The sequence below is a fragment of the Oncorhynchus clarkii genome, chromosome 15 (genome assembly GCF_045791955.1).
Source record: "Oncorhynchus clarkii lewisi isolate Uvic-CL-2024 chromosome 15, UVic_Ocla_1.0, whole genome shotgun sequence".
In the NCBI taxonomy this organism is placed as follows: Eukaryota; Metazoa; Chordata; class Actinopteri; order Salmoniformes; family Salmonidae; genus Oncorhynchus; species Oncorhynchus clarkii.
In genome coordinates this window covers 23063573-23086079 of record NC_092161.1, presented here as the reverse complement: position 1 = coordinate 23086079, position 22507 = coordinate 23063573, and the positions used below count along the sequence as shown (strand labels likewise).

Here is a 22507-nt window from a genome sequence, read left to right as displayed (position 1 = left end):
TTGACCGCATTTTAGAAAGGGAGCATTATTTTCTACGTAGGAAATAGAGGCGTTGTTGGACTCTGGTGCAGACACTCCCTACTTGGACCTTCCAGTTAAGAACACTGCCCAGCTGAACACAAGCATGATGCTTGCAATGCCAGGAAAGTGGGTTGGATTCCTTGGACCACCCACATGTAAAAAAAAATGTATGCATGCATGACTCTATGTCACTTTGGATAAAAGTGTCTGCTAAATGGCATCTGTTATTATATTATATTATTCACTTCATTTCATGTTGTTTATCACCACCCCAGGCACTGGTGTGAACACACAGTGGAGGAAAGAGTGGACCGGATCATTTCCCCCCGTCTTCAGCGTGAGGTGGACTGTTCCGAGGTGTACCAATACAACACGCAGGACTGGAGGCTGGATGTGGATAGGATGCGCCACAAGCACGGGGGGGATGATGACATTGCACTGTATTACAAACAACTGGGCCGCAAGGCTGTCTGCTTCTTATACAAGTGAGGAGATGATTACTATGACTCCAAAAATGTACTACAACACCAAAATGTTCAATAATGACATGAAAGCTGCAATGACTTGAATGTATAAGAACAAAATGAAGATGCCAGCTATTGAGTGTATTGCGTGTTGCCTTGTGCAGTAATACATATACTGAATGTGTTATGAGCAGACCCGCTGAGATGGAGCCCCAGAGGGTGAATAAGACTGTGAGGGGGTGCTGCGAAGGCTGGGGAGGACCGCGCTGTTCACAGGGTAATAACAACTTTCTATACAGTAGTACTATTCACTTTCCATTGACGCTATGTGTGTCCATCTTAATGATTACATTGGCTATTAGTAGGCTTCTGACAACAGGAGGGACAGAAAAATGGACTGCATATTGAGAAGAATTGAACATATTTCCTCATCATTCTGTCTGACTTGCTCCGTTTCTCTCTCTCACACTGTCCCTCGTTTCTGGACCAGGCGTGGGTGTGCGGGGCCACTGCTACTCCACATGGAGCTGCGAGGACTTCCCAGGGGTGCACAACTCCTCTCTGATGCCCATGGAGCAGTGCTGTGGCAGCCTGTGGGGCCTGAGCTGGAGGAACGCGTCTGACCAGACCTGCCTGTCCTGTACCTACACCCTGCTGGCTGGTCAGTGCTGTAGGGATGTACCGCTCTCCACAGCACCGCCCTCTCTGCCACTCACAGTATTACACTGATTGTCCGACAACATTTGTTAGTGGTCGAATTTGACAGAGGAAAATTGTCTAATTGAGAACAAAACACTGCTCTATATTCTCTAATGGCTTTGAATGTCTAATGTACTTGATAAAGATCACTAGGAGGTCTAGACTGTCAGATGTTTGTCTCGTGGGGTTAAAGGCTGAGGTTCTTGGGAACTTTTATCAGAGGAGATTGGTTTTAAATATGTCTTCCAGTTAAAGACAGGCAGTTATTCCTGTGTGGCCTTGATGTGGAGCTGCTTTGAGTCAACATAATGATTCACATGTGAAGATGAAGAGCAATGAATCTATTCAACACTCCATTGACTTTTCCTCTCTCCATTTCTCTTAATTTCTCTCCATTTCTCTCCCCGACTCTATCCATTTCTCTCCTCTTAGACTCGCAGTCGTCTCCCCTGGTGCGGGGGGGTCATTTGGGGAGCGCCCGGAACCCCCAGGGCTCGGCCACCTGTCTGAGCTGGGGAGGGGCTCACTATCGTACCTTTGACAGAAAGCACTTTCATTTCCAGGGCGACTGTACGTACGTCCTAGCATCGTCTACAGATGGGACATGGGCTGTGTACATCAGCACTGTGTGTAACGGTCGGGGAGACTGCAGCAAGGTACAGTAGGTTACGATGAGCTGAACGATCACTCCTTGTCTCTCCAATGTGTTAGCCTGTGTGTGGAGTGTTCTCCCACAAAGTAGCTTGGTGGATGCTATAGAGTGTGGAGCGCTTTGGGTTGAATAAAAATGCATCATTTCTGATGTGTCATTCTCCCAGGCGCTGAGGATGATGCTGGGATTAGACCTGGTCTCTGTTCACCTCAGGAACTTAACATTAAATGGATTGCTAGTTCCTCAAGGAGAACCGCTCTTTCAAAACGGTAATTCCAACACCCTCTGGTCAGAACAGTTGAAAAGCTTGACTTCTCTATTCCTTTTCTTCTGTCTGTCAGTTCTGAAAATGTTGCCAAGCAAGCTCACATTCACCTTCACACAATACTAGCCTGTACCATTACCATTTTTTTTACCATGCCTTCCATCCCTCCCCTCACTGTGTCTGTGTACAGGAGTGAGTGTGCATTGGCTGGGGGACTTTGTGTTTGTGGAGAGCGGTCTGGGGGTGCGGGTGAAGTTCGACATGGGCTACACCGTCTACCTGACGGTCACCACAGAACACCTTGCCACCACCAGAGGGTTGTGTGGAGTCTATAACAACAATGCAGACGGTGAGGGGACCAGACAGGGGCTTCCTAGCTTCCTTTCCTTATCTCCTTCCCTTCATGAGTACTGATTGTTGGAACACTAGTGACTTCTTCTCTGTGGTCCTTCAACTATCTTTCCCGTGTCCTCATAGACGACTTCACCACAATGACTGGGAGTGTATCGGAGTACGCTGCCAGTTTTGGGAATTCGTGGCGAGTGCCTGACCATCAGACTGAGGCATAGTACCATCTGAAAACTAGGCTAAATATATACAGTAGAGCCTTCAGAAAGACTTGAGCTTTGACTGTTTCAGGCAATTCTGGGTAATTTAGTTCTCCCACCCTCCATGTTTCTCAGGGTTGCAACGACGCAGCAGAGCTAGGCCACAGCTGTGATGTCACAGGGGACTCTGCTCTGCGCAGGGAGGCAGAGTCAGTGTGTCACCGGTTGCTGGAGAGCCCCTTTACACAGTGTCACCACAGGGTGAGGAACTCCAACACAAGTCATGCTTTGTGTCAACATGCACACACACAAACACATACAACTCACTTTCCATATTACACAATCAGATTTCCAACAATATAATATAATATTTCAGCAATGGTATAACAATGGTAACCAATAATCCTGCTGTGAAACCCATGACTTTGCCTTTCTGGTCAGGTGGACCCAGCGGCCTACGTTGACACATGTCTGTACCTGCACTGCAGCCTGGGGACCAGAGAAAGAGAGGACGCCACGTGTGATACTCTGGCCAGCTATGCCCGCGAATGTGCCCAACAACACGTCATCATCAGCTGGAGGAGCTCAGGACTGTGTGGTAAGGCCCCACAGCCCCCTGCAGACCTCCAGTATTGGAAAGTACCAGGAAATACCCATTCTCTGTTAGGGATGAACTGTCTTTCTCTCTCTCTCTCTCTCTCTCTCTCTCTCTCTCTCTCTCTCTCTCTCTCTCTCTCTCTCTCTCTCTCTCTCTCTCTCTCTCTCTCTCTCTCTCTCTCTCTCTCGCTCTCTCTCTCTCTCCCCCAGGGCGTGTGTGTCCGCGGGGGCAGGTGTTTTCCGACTGCGTGTCCTCCTGCCCCCCTAGCTGCTCTTCCCCTCAGCCTCCTGCCTCGGGCCAGTGCAGGGAGGAGTGTGTAGGGGGGTGTGAGTGCCCCTTTGGGCTCTACCTGCACCAGGGGCTCTGCCTGAGGAGGGACGACTGCCCCTGTTTCCACCGCAGACACACCTACCAGTCAGGAAACACCATCCAACAGAGGTGCAACACATGGTGAGTGGCTGGAATTACATGTCCATTAATGGAGGTGTCCTGAAAATGTGGGCAGCCAATGTTATTCTTAAAAGCTTAAAGGGGTCCTCATTAATATGTTGTTTTTTAATGTCCTCTCTTCCGACCCATCCCTCCCTATCACCCCCTTCATACCTTTCTTTTCTCTCTCTCATTGTCTCTCTCTCACCCCTCTCTGACAACCCCTACCACTCGTACTTGCTCCCTCTAAAACGCATTCTCTCTCTCTGTGTCCCCCATCTTAGTGTGTGTCGAGCAGGTGCCTGGCAGTGTTCAGGGGAGAGGTGTGCTGCCCAGTGCAGCCTGATGGGTGGTCTGCAGGTGTCTACCTTCGACAAGAAGAGGTACTCTCTGCAGGGAGGGGACTGTGGCTTCACTGCCATAGAGGTAAGATGCCATCAGGAACCGTCTCTATGGTAACGGGATATAACTGAAAGTTAACCCATAAGAGTCTAAGCCGGGGGAGGGGTGGGGGAGGGGGTGCTAGTAAGCTATATGGAATTGTTTAAAGAAACAACCGACATGTACATGTTCGTGAGAGTGAAACCTTTACACAGAGGAGTCATATTGGTATGTAGCCCAAACGGTTTGGGCGTTACAGACAGAAGTTGGCAGATCGGTTGTACCGACTTCAGACGAGTTGAGAGTCTTATCTTTCCATAGAGATGACAAATGTTTGTAGGCCAAACCGTTCTGACTCTACAGACTCTCGCTCTAGCTCTGTCACTTTTCATAGGCGGATGCGGAAGTGTTACATAGGCGGATGCGGAAGTGTTACATAGGCGGATGCGGAAGTGTTACATAGGCGGATGCGGAAGTGTTACATAGGCGGATGCGAAGTGTTACATAGGCGGATGCGATGGATTGAGGCACAACCAATGCAAAAACAAATATCTAAGCTGACATAAACTGACAGATTTCTATGGGGATTTGTGTATTATGCGAAGTTAAAGGCACATTTCCTGTAGAAAGTGTCACGCTAGACATCATCTGACATTTTTCCATTGTTTTATTACATATTGCTCCTTCAGAATCTGTCAGTAATCAAACCCCGATGGCTCTCGTGAAAAGTCAGGCTTTTGATTAGCTGTGAGTTAATTGGAGACATCTTAAGTTTTTCTTCCTGCAATTTGTAGATCACTAAGACATATCTATGTGTCTTTGCTAGTGTGTCTAAGTCTGTTTATTAGAGGGAAAACAGTTGTTGTGTGTATGCAGGACTTTGTGGACAGGAAACTGGTAGTGAGCATTCGAGGTGGAGAGTGTGTGCTGGGTGGCGGACAGGGCTGTCTGAGAGAGATGTCTGTCACCGCTCTACGTACCACAGTGACCATCACCGACACAGGTGGGCGGACATTACTTCTGTTTATTGCCATTGCATTGGTTTTGTCTGTAACGTGTTTTTAACCAGTCAATCACTCAATCAACCAATCAGTTTGAACTGGCTGGGGCAGATCCCTCTATGCAGGAAAACAAAAGATGTGGTGCATTGTTGTCCTGTTCCAGGTGCAGTGACACTGAATGGCCAAAGGGAGGCGCTGCCAGTGGTGACTGGGGACTTAGTGGTGCGGAGGTCCTCATCCTCCTTCCTGGTGGTCCAGACGTTCGGTGCACAGCTCCTGTGGCATCTGGACGGGCCCCTGGCCCTCATCACCTTGCAGCCTGGCTTTGCTCACAAGGTAAAACTCTACCTTGCTCCAAACTTAATTCTTTACCAAACCAAGGTCCTGACACTATGGTTGTGTTTACACAGGCAGCCCAATTCTGATCTGTTGCTCAATTATTGTCAAAAGATCTGACTGGTTCAAAAGACCAATTATTGTCAAAAGTTCAGAATTGGGCTGCCTGTGTAAATGCATCCTCTGTGGTGGTATTGAATTGATGTGTGTTTTCCTCCAGATCCGAGGGTTGTGTGGTACATTGACCTGGAATCAGCATGATGACTTCACCACTCCCGAGGGGGACGTAGAGAACACTGTCTCCTCCTTCGCTGCTAAGTTCACCACAGGGGACTGTCTTCCCCCCCAGGATGCCCCGCCGGACCCCTGTGGCTCCTACAGCCAGAGGAGACAGTACGCAGAGAGTGTCTGCTCTGTCATACACAGCCCTGTGTTCCAGGTGTGTGTGTGTGTGTGTGTGTGTGTGTGTGTGTGTGTGTGTGTGTGTGTGTGTGTGTGTGTGTGTGTGTGTGTGTGCGTGCGTGCGTGCGTGCGTTGCTCAATACAAAAGCACTGTCTTGTCTTCCAAGTAAAATGGTCAATTTTGACAGTGTTTAAATGTAAAGATCGTTCCAACAATGAGTGTATTTCTCCATCTCTCTCTCTCTGGTCTCTGGAGGCTTGTCATGACGTGGTGGAGAGGGAGCCCTACCTGCGTCTGTGTCTGACTGAGGTGTGTGGCTGTGGCCCCCAGAGGCCCTGCCAGTGTACTGTCCTCACCGCCTACTCCCGCCACTGTGCCCAGGAGGGCGTGCCTGTCAGCTGGCGCAACCACACCTTCTGCCGTAACAGCCAGTGTTTATATACCTAATACGCTACACAATGTTCCAATGTCAGTAGGAGGTTTGACTATCGTCAGGAATATTGGGGGCACAATCTGTGTAATGTCAAAGGTTCTGAAAATGAGTAGTTAAACACTCCGATCAAATATGAAAACACGTTTTCCAATACGTTTTCCAGTACGTTTTCCAACACGTTTTCCAACACGTTTTCCAATACTCTTCCACTCCCCCCAGCGGTGCAGTGTTCAGGGGGACAGGTGTACCAGGAGTGTGGTCGGCCATGCGGTGGTTCCTGTACTGACCTCCGGCAGGGCTGGAGCTGTGAGCAGAGCAACCAGAGCTGCGTGCCAGGCTGCCAGTGCCCTGCAGGCCTGGCACAGGATGACAAGGGCCAGTGTGTGCCCGTCTCCATGTGCCCATGCATGCGGGGAAACAAGCTGTACCAGCCTGGTAGTACCGTCCATAACAACTGCAACACCTGGTTCGTGCCTAGGGGTCAAGAGTCAAATGACTTGTTGAATGCCCTGGTTTATCATTTCCTCACTCAACCCAACAATGATCCTGGGCTTTTTAGTATGTTTCATTGTCTACTTTTTTTTCTCTACTGAAGATGTTGCATTGCAACACTTTCTTTTGAGACACAGGGTGACTTGGCTGACCTGGTGTCTGCCCAATCATTCTTCACACACTAGATACAGACCCAAGCAATATCCCTATCATTCTAACCTTACAGATGGAAAGAGAGAGAAAGAAAGAGAGAGAGACGGAAAGAAAGAAAAAGCAGAGAGAAGGAAAATTAGATACAGAATGGCATAATAATTAACTTAGTAACCCGGTCGATTTTTACAATCTCTGCCATAAATGCTGTGTCTCTTTGTGACCGACACGGCTTGTGAAGGCGGCACAGCATGTGAAGGTCTTTATCGTCTGAAGCTGGTGAACAGCTCTCATAAATGGAAGGTGGGCATGAGTCAGCAGAAGTTATCTTTGATCTCAGCGCAGATAGGCCTAAGGCAGATACAGAAATACTTTGTCTACCAATGTAACCATTGCAATTTGTAGACGCTGTAGACATTGTAGAATTAGGTTTGTCGCTAAAAATCGGATGAAAGCAAACATTGTGTCAACTGTGTGGTTGTTCAAGCTCAAATTAGTTATGGGCCATTGTTTATCGCAGTAGTGCATTCATTGGGCAAATTATTCACTTCCTGGTGACACTTTACCATTGGGGTCCATTTATAAACCTGCATTCATTAATAAATAGTGAATACATCTTTTTAAACCTAGATATATGTCTCCATGTATGTGAAGTTTTTTTTGCAAGCAGTGGCATGATATGGTACTGTGATATGTAACTGGGTAGACTTCCAATGTGTTATCCGTTTGTTCGTCCCTCATCCAATCTCAGTGGTGTAAGAGCTCTGATGAAATCACCCTATGGTCTGCTCTCTGCTACATCAGGATAGGTTGATTTCATTGCATCTCTTTGCCACATAACAGCAAGAGTCAACGGGCTGGTGCGTACTGGTTATGTAGCCCTGAACAGCAGTCATTGAATTTCCACCCATGACTTAGCTCTAACTGACATTTTAATTACCTGTTTGAATATAGTGTGGTAATGTGGAGTTTGAATTCAGCTTTAGGATTGGCTTAGATAATTAATATATTGACTTGTGCACATATACCTTGAGCGTGGTGTTGCACAAGCTAGTGCCGCCCCCCCCACACACACACTTATTTTTCTGTCTTTATCTCTCTCCCATCTACTTTCCTCCCCTCATTGTAGTGTGTGTGAGCGTGGGGTATGGAACTGCACAAAGGAGGTGTGTCCAGAGGTAGCCCAGTGTCCAGGCTCTTTGGTCTTCTCTCCCCGCTCCTGTCTACTCACCTGCTCCAGTCTGGACGCACCGGGACAGGCATCCCCTGGACCCCCAACCTCCCCCTGCCAAGAGCCACGGGCAGGCTGTGTCTGCCCCCAGGGGACCGTCCTGCTGGTGGGCCCCTCCCTCCTCCTACCTGGATGTTTGTTCCTCCCATCTCAGCACATAGAGAATGAAGTAGAAATGTCTCAGCAATTAAAGATTACAGTGAATAACTCCAGACACAAACGAAGCATTAAAATGTGTCACCCCTCAGCTATAGACAATCAGCTTTAATATTGTAGATAGATTGTGGCTTCTATCAATGTAATTGTCTGCATTATTTCCGTTCCCCTATATATTTTCCTGCCACCCCAGGGTAATCACTGTGTCCTCCCAGAGCAGTGTCCGTGTCACCATAATGGTCGACTGTACTACAACAATGACACAATCACCAAAGACTGCAACACATGGTAAGCACCTAGGTTAACATGTGTTTAACACATGGAGGCAATAAACAGTTCACTTTATAACCATAAAGAACACTGAACTCTGAATGGCAATACAGTGGATCTTAAAGGAATAGTTCAACCCAAATTCTACGTTTGTCAGTTGGCTATATACTGTGCCGAAGAGGTCTGAAGTCCATTTCCATGATGTCTGTTCTGATGAAGCTATTAAACTATATGCATTAGGAGAAATCTGCAGGCTTCGATCCAAAAATGATTAGAATACATTGGCGCTATGGAATTAGATGGTATCAATATTTTAAATGCTTTAAAACAAAATGCACATCAGTGTCTTTAACTCCTCATTGCCTGGGATTTGGTCTTTCCCTACAGCATATGCAAGGAGCGCCGCTGGCACTGCGGCCACTCCCTATGTGCGGGGACCTGCGTGGCAACGGGTGACCCTCACTATGTGACGTTCGACGGACGCTGCTTCTCCTTTCTGGGCGACTGTGAGTATGTGCTGGCGCAGGAAGTCGGCGGTCTGTTCAGTGTGACGGCGGAGAACGTGCCCTGTGGCAGCACGGGGGTCACCTGCACCAAGTCAGTCAGCCTCAGTGTGGGCAACACCGCCATCCACCTGCTAAGAGGTAAGGGAGGGAGGGAGGGTATGGAGAGAGAGGGAGGGAGGGAGAGGAAGGGAGGGAGAGGGAGAGGGGGAGAGGGGGAGGGAGGGAGAAGGACAGAATGGAAGTGGGAGAAGAGAGGGGGAGGGGGTGGAAGGGGGTAGGGGTAGAGGGAGGGAGCAGGGACGATAGGTGAGGTAGAGGTAGGGAGAGAGGGAGGGAGGATGGGCGGGGGAGGGGTAGACGGAAGGAGTTGGGATGAGAGGGAGGGATGAGGGATAGAGGGGGAGGGTAGAAGGAGGGAGTTGTGACGAGAGGAAGGGGGTGGAGTTTGGAGGGTGGATGGATGGTATGTGAGAGATATAAATACAATGTTGCATGTTATAAAGTCACTCCTCGTGATGTTAGCTATAAACATATCAGGATGAAAACAATACAGACTAAAGAAGTTCACCATTATGTCCCTGTGTGTGACAGGTAAAGCCGTGACAGTGAATAGCATGCCTGTGACTCTCCCGAAGTCGTACTCTGGCAGCGGTCTGACTCTGGAGAGAGTGGGTCTTTTTGTGTCCCTCTCCTCCCGCCTGGGGGTCACTCTGCTCTGGGACGGAGGTAGGGAATACCAAGACACACACAACCCCACACACACACACACACACACACACATACAAACACACACACACATAAATACAAACACACACAGACACACACACGCACTGGTGATCATTAGTGGAGCATGTTGAGAGCTTCAAGTTCCTTGGTGTCTACATCACCAACAAACTATCATTGTCCAAACACACCTAGACAGTTGTGAAGATATGCAACTGTTCAGGGAAGTAAGGAACCAATACACACAGTCAGTCAGGAAAGCAAAGGCTAGCTTTTTCAAACAGAAATTTGCATCCTGTAGCTCTAACTCCAAAAACTTTTGGGACGCTCTAAAGTTCATGGAGAACAAGTACACCTCCTCCTTTAAAGCTCTGCCTTATTTCCAGCCAAAGAGAGGAGTCACAAAAAGCAGAAATAGAGATAAAATGAATCACTAACCTTTGATGATCTTTATCAGATGACACTCATAGGACTTCATGTTACACAATACATGTATGTTTTGTTCGATAAAGTTCATATTTATACCCAAAAATCTCAGTGTACATTGGTGCGTTATGTTCAGCAGTTCCAAAACATCCAGTGATTTTGCAGAGAGCCACATGAATTTACAGGAATAGTCATAAAAAACATTGCTAAAAGATACAAGTGTTATGCATGGAATTTTAGATCCACTTCTCCTTAATGCAACCGCTGTATCAGATTTCAAAAAAGCTTTACCATGCAATAATCTGAGAACAGCGCTCAGACAACAAAACAAGCCATACAGATATCCGCCATGTTGTGGAGTCAACAGAAGTCAGAAATAGCATTATAAATATTCACTTAGCTTTAATGATCTACATCAGAATGCACTCACAGGAATCCCAGTTCCACAATAAATGTTTGATTTGTTCGATAAAGTCCATCATTTATGTCCAAATACCTCCTTTTTGTTTGCGCGTTTAGTACACAATCCAAACTCACCACACGCGGGCAAGTCCAGGCGAAGGTTCAGACGAAAAGTCATATTACAGTTCGTAGAAACATGTCAAACAAAGTATAGAATCAATCTTTAGGATGTTTTTATCATAAATCTTCAATAATGTTTCAACCGGAGAATTCCTTTGTCTGTAGAAATGCGATGGAACGCAGGTCACTCTCATGTGAGCGCACGTGATCAGCTCATGCCACTCTGGCAGACCTCTGACTCATTCAGCTCCCATTCCCCCCGCTTGTTTATTCCATGTGTTGTTGTCTTGGCCAGGTTGCAGTAAATGGGAACTTGTTCTCAACTAGCTTATCTGGTTAACCTCTAGCGACGAGCAATCCCGTATCCGGGAGCGTAATCATAGCCTCAAGCTCATTACCATAACGCAACGTTTCCTATTCATGAAAATCGCAAATGAAATGAAATAAATATATTCAAACACAAGCTTAGCCTTTTGTTAACAACAAAAAAAAAATCTCAGATTTTCAAAATATGCTTTTCAACCAAATGCTTACACAAGCATTTGTGTAAGAGTATTGATAGCCTAGCATAGCATTAAGCCTAGCATTCAGCAGGCAACATTTTCACAAAAACAAGAAAAGCATTCCAATAAAATAATTTACCTTTGAAGAACTTCGGATGTTTTCAATGACGAGACTCTTAGTTAGATAGCAAATGTTCATTTTTTCCAAAAAGATGATTTGTGTAGACGAAATCGCTCCGTTTTGTTAATCACGTTTGGCTAAGAAAAAGACCGGAAAATGCAGTCACTTACAACCCCAAACTTTTTTCCAAATTAGCTCCATAATATCGACAGAAACATGGCAAACGTTGTTTAGAATCAATCCTCAAGGTGTTTTTCACATATCTATTCGATAATCTATCAGTGGTGGCAGTTGGCTTCTCATCAGAAGCAAACGGAAAAATACTGCAGCTGGAGATTACGCAATAATTGCAACGGAGAACACCAAGCGACCACCTGGTAGATGTAGTCTCTTATGGTCAATCTTCCAATGATATGCCTACAAATACGTCACAATGCTGTAGACACCTTGGGGAAAACGTGGAAAACGTAAGCTGACTCCTAGCTCCTTCACAGCCATATAAGGAGTCATTGGAATGAGGCGGTTTAAAAAAATGCGGCACTTCCTGATTGGATTTTTATCTGGGTTTCGCCTGTAACATCAGTTCTGTGGCACTCACAGACAATATATTTGCAGTTTTGGAAACGTCAGAGTGTTTTCTTTCCAAATCTGTCAATTATATGCATAGTCGAGCATCTTTTCGTGACAAAATATCTTGTTTAAAACGGGAACGTTTTTCATCCAAAAATTAAAAGAGCGCCCCCTATATCGAAGAAGTTAAATAAAGGTGAAAAAAATAGGGCACGACAAAGCCTATTCCCCCTCAGGAGACTGAAAAGATTTGTCATGGGTCCTCAGTTCCTCAAAATGTCATACAGCTGCACCATTGAGAGCATCGCTGGTTGCATCGCTGCCTAGTATGGCAACTGCTCAGCATCCGACCGCAAGGCACAACAGAGGGTAGTGGGTACGGCCCATTACATCACTGGGGCCAAGCTTCCTGCCATCCAGGACCTCTATACCAAGCGGTGTCAGAGGAAGGCCCTAAAAATTGTCAAAGACTCCAGCCACCCTAGTCATACTGTTCTCTCTGCTACCGCAAGGCAAGCGGTACAGGAGCGCCAAGTGTAGGTTCGAGAGGCTTCTAAACAGCTTCTACCCCCAAGCCATAAGACTCCTGAAGAGCTAATTAAATGGCTACCCAGACTATTTGCATTGCCCTGCACCCCCCCCCGCCCTGCTACTCTCTGTTTATTATCTATGCATAGTCATTTTAACTCTACCTACATGTACATATTATCTCAATTACCTCGACTAACCGGTGCCCCCGCACATTGACCCTGTATAGCCTCGCTACAGTTATTTTACTTATCTATTTACTTATCTACTTATATTTACTTATCTGCTTATCTATCTTATCTTATTTTTCTTAAAACTGCATTGTTGGTTTTGGTATTGTAAGTAAGCATTTCACTGTAAGGTGTACACCTGTTGTATTCGGCGCTTGTGACAAATAACATTTGATTTGATTGACTGTGCCCATTGCCTGTGATCATTGCCTGTGATCATTGACTGTGACCATTGAATGTGACTATTGACGGTGACCATTGACGGTGACCATTGACTGTGATCATTGACTGTGATCATTAACTGTGACCATTGACAGTGACCATTGACGGTGACCATTGACTGTGATCATTGACGGTGACCATTGACGGTGACCATTGACTGTGATCATTGACGGTGACCATTGACTGTTATCATTGACTGTGACCATTGACGGTGACCATTGACGGTGACCATTGACTGTGATCATAGAAAGTGATTATTGACTGTGATTGTTGACTGCGATTATTGACAAAGCAAACATAGTTATCAGTCTGAAGTCCTGACCATTCTTCTCCACTCCTCTAGGCATGCGTGTATATGTGCGTCTCGCGGCTCATCTGAGAGGGCGAGTGGGGGGCCTGTGTGGGAACTTTGACGGGGACACAGAGAATGACTTCACCACGCGTCAGGGTAGCGTGGAGTCTACAGCCGAGCTGTTTGGCAACTCCTGGAAGGTCAGCCCCTCCTGCCCAGATGTTCAAGACCAGGACCTTCGAGACCCATGCACTGTGAGTGGCACACACACACACACACACACACACACACACACACACACACACACACAGAGTGGCACAGTGAGTGACACACACACTCACACATACACATACACATACACATACACATACACATACACATACATATACACACACACACACATACACCTTAATCTTTGTCCCCTGTTCCAGATTAACCCTCACAGGGTGACGTGGGGGAGAAAAAGGTGTGCTGTCATCACCCAGGACCTATTTTCTCTGTGCCACCCTGAGGTGCCCTACCAGCAGTACTATGACTGGTGTGTCTTTGATGCTTGTGGGTGAGTGGCTAACCTTTAAATCACAGGACTGGAGAGGTGCTATTAAGGATTGCAAAGCTTCCACAAATCTAACAACGCATCAGTCCTAAAGGGTCAGAAGTCCTAAAACAAAAATTGATAGCAGAACAGGTTAAATAGAGGTAAGAGAGGTTATTACATATTTAGGTCAAGTTTAGAACACCAGTATCCTATTCTAATACAGGTTTTTAATCTACTAATGACTCTTTATGAAGCACAATGTGTTAATCCCTGTACTCTGGGTGTGTTAGATGTGACTCTGGGGGGGACTGTGAGTGTCTGTGTACAGCCATCGCTGCCTACGCTGAGGAGTGTAACCGGCGTGGTGTCTACATCCCCTGGCGGTCCCAGGAACTCTGTCGTGTGTACAGCTTCTCTTGCACGCGCACGCACATACACACACACACACACACACACACACACACACACACACACGCGCACACACACACACACACACACGGATTGGACATTGACACTGATTGAGCAACATTCATTTGAATTGGGTAGACCTTGGATAGACCTTTTTACACATGTTTACACCCTGCGTGACAAAATGCAGATGAACTCTTTCCATTCCTCCCTCCCTCAATCCACCCTCCTCCCCCTCCTCTGTGTAGCCCTGCAGTGTGAGAATGGTCTGGTTTATGAGGCCTGTGGGCCGGCTTGTTCTCCCACCTGTCCCAGTGAAGCCCAGAGCCCTGACTCCCAGTGTGGAGCCTTCTCCTGTGTGGAGGGCTGCTTCTGCCCCGCGGGCACTCTCCACCACAGTAAGACAGCAAGGGCTACATCTCAATCCAGTTCCTTCCCGTCTGTCATCATTCACACCGGTCCTGGAGAGCGCCTGGGAATGTGCAGGCTTTTATTCTACCCCAGCATTAAGACACCTGGTTCAACTTATCATGGACCTCCATTCGGGTTGTTGATTAGATGCGATGTGTCAGTGCTGGGCTGGAACAAAACCCTGCACGCCCCAGAAACTCCCTGTTTTATCATATCATATCCTTGCCCTGACTCTGTCTCCACCTACAGGTGAAGGCTGCGTGGCGCCCGCACTCTGTCCGTGTGAGTGGGCAGCCTCTGTTTTCCCACCCGGGGCCAGCATCACCCAGCATTGCCAGAACTGGTCAGTCTGTCCCCTCGCCTATCGGCTCAACTCATAAACCATCACCCGTGTCGTGTGAGGCCAATTTGACATGTGGGCTTTTCATTTGGGGTGTCGAAACTGATACACACTAACACATGTCTCTCAGTTCAGCTAGACTGATTTTGTAATTTTACACACCTGAGAGGAACATTTTATTAGTTGTGTGAATAGGTTTTGTGGTAGGTTCTGTGGCTGGGTGAATGAATAGAAAGGATACTAACTTCGATAGTAAGTCCTGTTAGGATTTGCGCTGTGTGTTTATGTGTACCTGGAAGGTGTTTTTACGGGTTTGATGTATTCTGTATGTCTGCGGTCTTCCAGCTCATGTACTGAGGGCTTATGGCAATGTGAGGGCTCCCCGTGCCCACCTCCCTCCCCCTGTCAGGAGTCAGAGTTCCTGTGCACGGGGGGACGCTGCGTCCCCTCCCTATGGGTGTGTGACAACGAGGACGACTGCGGTGACGGCTCTGACGAGCTGTGCCCATCAACCTGTGCCCCGGGGCAATACCGCTGTGCCAGCGGGCCCTGTGTGGACCTGGCGTTGCGCTGTGACGGGCATCCGGACTGTGCCGACCAATCAGACGAGGAGTTCTGTGGGCCTGCCACCCCTGTGCCCCTGTGCCCGCTGGGGGAGTTCCAGTGTGCCAGCGGGCGCTGCCTGCCTGCCAGCCGCGTGTGTGACGGACGCCTGGACTGTGGGTTCGCTGACGGGTCTGATGAGCAAGGTGGGTGTGATTGAAAATGTATGTCTGTCTAGTGTCCATAAGTGTTTTTGTACTCGATGTGTGTAGGTGTCTATTATTGTCAAATGTCATATTAGTATTAACAAGCCTAGGTGTGTACAGTGCATTCGGAAAGTATTGAGACCCCTTGACTTTTTCTAAATTTTGTTACGTTACGTCATCAATCTCCACACAATTCACCATAATGACAAAGAAAAAAACTGTTTTTTGTAAAAAATAAAAATGGGGAAATAAGTATTCTGACCCTTTACTCAGTACTTTGTTGAAACACCTTCGGTAGCAATAACAGCCTTGAGTCTTCTTAGGTATGATGCTACAAGCTTGGCACACCTGTATTTGGGGGAATTTCTCCCATTCTTTTCTGCAAATCCTCTTGTTCTGTCAGGTTGGATGGGGAGCGTCGCTGCACAGCTACAGTGGGGCAAAACAGTATTTAGTCAGCCACCAATTGTGCCAGTTCTCCCACTTAAAAAGATGAGAGAAGCCTGTAATTTTCATCATAGGTACACTTCAACTATGACAGACAAAATGAGAAAAAAATCCAGAAAATTACATTGTAGGATTTTTAATGAATTTATTTGCAAATTATGGTGGAAAATAAGTATTTGGTCACCTACAAACAAGCAAGATATCTGGCTCTCACAGACCTGTAACTTCTTCTTTAAGAGGCTTCTCTGTCCTCAACTCGTTACCTGTATTAATGGCACCTGTTTGAACTTGTTATCGGTATAAAAGACACCTGTCCACAACCTCAAACAGTCACACTCCAAACTCCACTATGGCCAAGACCAAAGAGCTGTCAAAGGACACCAGAAACAAAATTGTAGACCTGCACCAGGCTGGGAAGACTGAATCTGCAATAGGTAAGCAGCTTGGTTTAAAGAAATCAACTGTGGGAGCAATTATTAGGAAATGGAAGACATACAAGACCACTGATAATCTCCCTCGATCTGGGGCTCCACGCAAGATCTCACCCCGTGGGGTCAAAATGATCACAAGAACGGTGAGCAAAAATCCCAGAACCACACGGGGGGACCTAGTGAATGACCTGCAGAGAGCTGGGACCAAAGTAACAAAGCCTACCATCAGTAACACACTACGCCGCCAGGGACTCAAATCCTGCAGTGCCAGACGTGTTCCCCTGCTTAAGCCAGTACATGTCCAGGCCCGTCTGAAGTTTGCTAGAGAGCATTTGGATGATCCAGAAGAAGATTGGGAGAATGTCATATGGTCAGATGAAACCAAAATAGAACTTTCTGGTAAAAACTCAACTCGTCATGTTTGGAGGACAAAGAATGCTGAGTTGCATCCAAAGAACACCATACCTACTGTGAAGCATGGGGGTGGAAACATTATGCTTTGGGGCTGTTTTTCTGCAACGGGACCAGGACGACTGATCCGTGTAAAGGAAAGAATGAATGGGGCCATGTATCATGAGATTTTGAGTGAAAACCTCCTTCCATCAGCAAGGTTTCAGCATGACAATGATCCCAAACACACCGCCCGGGCAACGAAGGAGTGGCTTCGTAAGAAGCATTTCAAGGTCCTGGAGTGGCCTAGCCAGTCTCCAGATCTCAACCCCATAGAAAATCTTTGGAGGGAATTCAAAGTCCGTGTTTCCCAGCAACAGCCCCAAAACATCACTGCTCTAGAGGAGATCTGCATGGAGGAATGGGCCAAAATACCAGCAACAGTGTGTGAAAACCTTGTGAAGACTTACAGAAAACGTTTGACCTCTGTCATTGCCAACAAAGGGTATATAACAAAGTATTGAGATAAACTTTTGTTATTGACCAAATACTTATTTTCCACCATAATTTGCAAATAAATTCATTAAAAATCCTACAATGTGATTGTCTGGATTTTTTTCCCTCATTTTGTCTGTCATAGTTGAAGTGTACCTATGATGAAAATTACAGGCCTCTCTCATCTTTTTAAGTGGGAGAACTTGCACAATTGGTGCCTGACCAAATACTTTTTTGCCCCACTGTATATTCAGGCCACTCAAGGACATTCAGAGATTTGTCCCGAAGCCACTCCTGCATCTTGGCTGTCTGCTTAGGGTTGTTGGAAGGTGAACTTTCACCCCAGTCTGAGATCTTGAGTGCTCTGGAGCAGGTTTTCACTTTGCTCCGTTCATCTTTCCCCCGATCCTGACTAGTCTCCCAGTTCCTGCCGCTGAAAAACATCCCCACAGCATGATGCTGCCACCCCCATGCTTCACCCTAAGGATGGTGCCAGGTTTCCTCTAGATGTGACGCTTGGCATTCTGGCCCGAAGAGTTCAACCTAGGTTTCATCAGACCAGAGAATCTTGTTTCTCATTGTCTGAGAGTCCTTTAGGTGCCCTTTGGCAAACTCCAAGCGGGCGGTCATGTGCCTTTTACTAAGGAGTGGCTTGCATCTGGCCACTCTACCAATAAAGGCCTGATTGGGGTAGTGCTACAGAGATGGCTGTCCTTCTGGAAGGTTCTCCCATCTCCACATACGAACTCTTTAGCACTGTCAGAGTGACCATTGGGGTCTTGGTCACCTCCCTGACCAAGGCCCTTTTCCCCCAATTGCTCAGTTTGGCCGAGTGGCCTTCTCTAGGAAGAGTCTTGGTGGTTCCAGAATTCTTCCATTTAAGAATGATGAAGGCCACTGTGTTCTTGGGGACCTTCAATACTGCAGAATTGTTTGGGCTACCCTTCCCCAGGGCTGTGCCTCGACACAATCCTGTGTTGGAGCTCTATGAACAATTCCTTTGACCCCATGGCTTGGTTTTTGCTCTGACTAGCCCTGTCAACTGTGAACCTTACATGTGTGTGCCTTTCCAAATCATGTCCAATCAACGGAATGTACCACAGTTGGACTCCAATTAAGTTGTAAAAACATCTCAAAGATGATCAATGGAAACAGGATGCAACTGAGCTACATTTTAAGTCTCATGGCAAAGGGTCTGAATAGTTATATAAATAAGGTATTTCAGTTTTTTTATTTTTCTAAATTTGCTAACATTTAAAAAAAACTGTTTTCGCTTTGTCAATATTATGATATATATATTTTTTTCATATAACTGTTATTTAACTAGGTAAGTCAGTAAAGAACAAATTCTTATTTACATTGACGGCCTACCCCGGCCAAACCCTCCCCTAACCCGGACGACGCTGGGCCAATTGTGCACCACCCTATGTGACACCCGATCACGGCTGGTTGTGATACATCCCAGGATCGAACTCTGGTCTGTAGTGACGCCTCTAGCAATGCGATGCAGTGTCTTAGACCGCTGCTCCACTCAGGATCCTGTGTTATGGGGTATTGTGTGTAGATAGATGAGATTATTATTATAATTGCATTCTTTTGTACTTTTTTCCAATTTCGTGATATCCAATTGGTGGTTGCAGTCTTGTCTCATCGCTGAAACTCCCGTACGAACTCGAAAGAGGCGAAGGTCGAGAGCCATGCGTCCTCCGAAACACGACCCTGCCAAGCCATGCTACTTCTTGACATACTGCTCACTTAGCCCGTATGCCAGCCCCAACAATGTGTCGGGGGAAACACCGTACAGCTGGTGACAGAAGTTTGTGTGTATGTGCCCGGCCTGCCACAAGGAGTCGCTAGAGCGCGATGGGACGATCCGGACGATGCTCGGCCAATTGTGCGCTGTCTAATGGGTCTCCCGGTTGCGGCCGGCTGCGACACAGCCTAGGATCAAACCTGGGTCTGTAGTTGCGCCTCAAGCACTGCGATGCAGTGCCTTAGATCTGCGCACTCGGGAGGCAGAGGATTTACAATTTATTTTGCGATTTTAGAATAAGGCTGTAACGTAACAAAATGTGGAAAAGAATACTTTCCGAATGCACTGTATGTTCGTGTCTATAACCATTTCTGTTAGTGTATACATACGTTCCTTAGATTTTATGCTTTACATGTACGAGTCTATTATTGTCTTTCCCTCTCAAGTTCAAGTGTTTTTGTGTGTGGTCAGAGTGCGGGTTGGTGTGTGGCCAGGGGGAGTTCCTGTGTTCAGGGGGCCTCTGTGTGCTCTACCTCCACCGCTGCGATGGCCATGATGACTGTGGGGATCTGAGTGATGAGAGGGGGTGTGTGTGCGCCCCGGGAGAGTTCCAGTGCCCTGGGGACCAGTGTGTCCCCGCAGACAAGGTGTGTGACGGCCACAAAGACTGTCCCTCTGGCACCGATGAAGCCGTCTGTTCAACCGAAGGTACATGAATCTTTACAATCAGTCCTCACTATCACTTGAAAACAATAGACATATTGACATGATACATTCGACTGCAATGTGTAATTCATTTAAAGCAGGTTGATATTGACTGATACAGTACGAATGACACATTCCTAGATATTACACATTTTCAAACAGCATTGAGAGCTCTGAGGCCTCTGGAAACACCATCTGACAGGCGTGCGGGTCTGTGTGAGTGCATGCATGTACCTGTGTGTATGCGCTAAAAATATAATAACTGGTGGGTGCTTATATTTTTCCTATTTCATGTGTTTTTTGCATGTCCAAACTCCCCCTGCGTGGTGGCTAAATCTTTGTTTATGTGACAGTGACCTGTGCCCCTGGTCAGTTCCTGTGTGCTGATGGCACTTGTGTGACACTCACCAAGCTATGTGACGGGGTGACAGACTGCCAGGGCGGAGAGGACGAGGACCAGAACAACTGTCAACCAGTCACCATGGCCCCAGTTACCATAGCAACACCCATCAACCCGACTTCACCCACTTCTGGTAAGAGCAACAATACTTTTGAGAACATCAAGAGGGAAGGCTGGCACTCTGCCCAAGAGTTACTCAACAGTGTCTGCAACACAACTCCAACTCCAAACACCACCATAACTCCTACCACAAGGCACTGCTGAAAGTATTAGATAGGTATCTGCAGTATGGACTTATTACTCATCTGGATTACTGGGTGAAATATACTTCATACAACATATCTTAATCTCTCAGATCTATAAGACTTCCCTAGCTAGGTGCCTTGTGGGTAAGGACCAAACTGACCCCCCCCCCCCTCTCTCTTACCCCAGCCTGCCAGTCTTATGAGTTTGCCTGTGCCAATGGGCAGTGTGTGCCCCGGGCGTGGCACTGTGACGGGGAGACAGACTGTTTGGACGGGAGTGACGAGCAGGGCTGTCCCCGGGCGTGTGGCCCCGGCCAGGTGCCATGTCGCAGTGGTGACCAGTGTGTGGACTACCAGCAGCTATGTGATGGGATACCTCACTGTAGGGACGCCTCCGACGAGAGCGTGGATGACTGCGGTTAGTAATGCACCTGATGGAAAATACATGAAACATACAGAACCAGTCAATGGTTTTTCTTTCTTTTTTACTATTTTATACATTGTAGAATAATAGTGAAAACATCAAAACTAGGAAATAACACATATGGAACCATGTAGTAACCAAAAAAGTGTTAAACAAATCTAAATATATTTTAAATTTGAGATTCTTCAAAGTAGCCACCCTTTGCCCTGATGACAGCTTTGCACACGCTTAGCATAAATGAATGAGTAGGTGTGTCCAAACTTTTGAAAGGTACTGTATATCGTACTGACACCTACTGGATAGGAATCATACTGTATAATACATGCATATTAACACTAATATATGCAATATATATGTACAGCAAATATATACACACCAACACGAGTACATGCATCCCATTAATGAATTTTAACAGATGTTTATAAAAAGAGCACCGTCTGTTTTTTTTTAGGCTCTACAAGGATCCCACCTTGCCCTGGGAGCTTTCCATGTGACAACCGCACGTGTGTGAACGCGACTCAAGTGTGCAACGGTGTAGCCGACTGTCCACACGGAGAGGATGAGCTGGTGTGTGGTGAGTTGTGAGAGGAAAAGAGAATCTACCGCGGTGCACAAACACAAATCACTTAGAGACAATGAGCTCTGCAAACCTTGTTTCAAATGGTCCATTTCATGTCGTTTTGATTGAATTGAGTCCATAGTCTGTGGTTGTATTGTCCTGTAACTAGATAAGACCAGCCCATCCCCTGCTCTCCCTGGCGATAAGAACAACAGTCACATCTGTCCTGAGTTCACCTGCCTGGACGGATCGTGTGTCTCCTTCAAAACAGTAAGATTCCCCTAACCAAACATTTTTCTCCAGTGCTTACTGACATTGAACAAAACAAATGCTTTGGGCCAAAAATACGCAGCACAGTATATTATCTTACCATGTCCTTCATTTGTATATACCTGGGTTGTGTTCATTAGGACATTCAACACTAAAAACATTTTACAACAGAAAACATTTAAGTTTCAGTCCTTTTTCTTCTGTTTGGTGCCTGATGAATATAACCCTTGTATATGTTTTACAAATAAAGTGCTGCCAGTAATGTTAAAGGCTCAATTCAGTCATTTTTTCATCAAATAATTTCTGAGTAACAGCTAAGCACCTTGTTCTAAAAGATTTCCATGAAAATTAGAAATCTATTAGTAATCTTTTAGCAAAAAAATATTTCTCAAACACAAATTTTCGAAAACTGTCTGGAGGTTGTCTGAGTTGGGAGGGGAAAACTGAAAACTAGCTGTGATTGGCAGAGTGGTTTGGAACTCTCTTTGTTTATTGGTCTATTAACCAATTTACCGCATGGTGATGTCACCATGGAATGCCGAAACTCACGCCCATGCAACCCTGCTGATTAGAAGGTAATGTGTAGATTGTATTTTCAATCAGTAACTATCAGGAAATAACACTGATACATTTTTTGGGGGGCTTTTACAGTGTTAGATTCATCAGCTGAATGGTATAAAATGTGATATATGATATAAAACACAGGAAAAACAGCATTTTGACTGCACTGGGCCTTTAAGTCGAGTGATCTAGGTGTTGTTCTAGTTTTG

The 22507-nt window shown here is 46.4% G+C and overlaps 1 protein-coding gene across 1 annotated transcript in view; it reads left to right on the top strand.

Moving 5' to 3' along the window:
• Positions 1–127: 127 nt before the first annotated feature.
• The window catches only part of LOC139366823 (SCO-spondin), a 77838-nt gene continuing 55458 nt past the window's right edge, over positions 128–22507 (top strand). The window contains exons 1-32 of the mRNA XM_071104517.1: positions 128–147; positions 297–506; positions 680–762; positions 976–1146; positions 1617–1840; positions 2003–2105; positions 2292–2450; positions 2579–2664; positions 2785–2910; positions 3091–3247; positions 3457–3697; positions 3961–4102; positions 4934–5060; positions 5222–5394; positions 5615–5833; positions 6053–6218; positions 6450–6696; positions 8002–8209; positions 8453–8547; positions 8917–9173; positions 9627–9761; positions 13224–13426; positions 13604–13731; positions 14001–14110; positions 14367–14516; positions 14779–14872; positions 15215–15618; positions 19606–19842; positions 20193–20372; positions 20672–20902; positions 21360–21482; positions 21637–21737. Coding sequence (XP_070960618.1) covers positions 128–147; positions 297–506; positions 680–762; positions 976–1146; positions 1617–1840; positions 2003–2105; positions 2292–2450; positions 2579–2664; positions 2785–2910; positions 3091–3247; positions 3457–3697; positions 3961–4102; positions 4934–5060; positions 5222–5394; positions 5615–5833; positions 6053–6218; positions 6450–6696; positions 8002–8209; positions 8453–8547; positions 8917–9173; positions 9627–9761; positions 13224–13426; positions 13604–13731; positions 14001–14110; positions 14367–14516; positions 14779–14872; positions 15215–15618; positions 19606–19842; positions 20193–20372; positions 20672–20902; positions 21360–21482; positions 21637–21737 — 5310 coding nt within the window. The remainder of the gene's footprint in view (positions 148–296; positions 507–679; positions 763–975; positions 1147–1616; positions 1841–2002; positions 2106–2291; positions 2451–2578; positions 2665–2784; positions 2911–3090; positions 3248–3456; positions 3698–3960; positions 4103–4933; positions 5061–5221; positions 5395–5614; positions 5834–6052; positions 6219–6449; positions 6697–8001; positions 8210–8452; positions 8548–8916; positions 9174–9626; positions 9762–13223; positions 13427–13603; positions 13732–14000; positions 14111–14366; positions 14517–14778; positions 14873–15214; positions 15619–19605; positions 19843–20192; positions 20373–20671; positions 20903–21359; positions 21483–21636; positions 21738–22507) is intronic.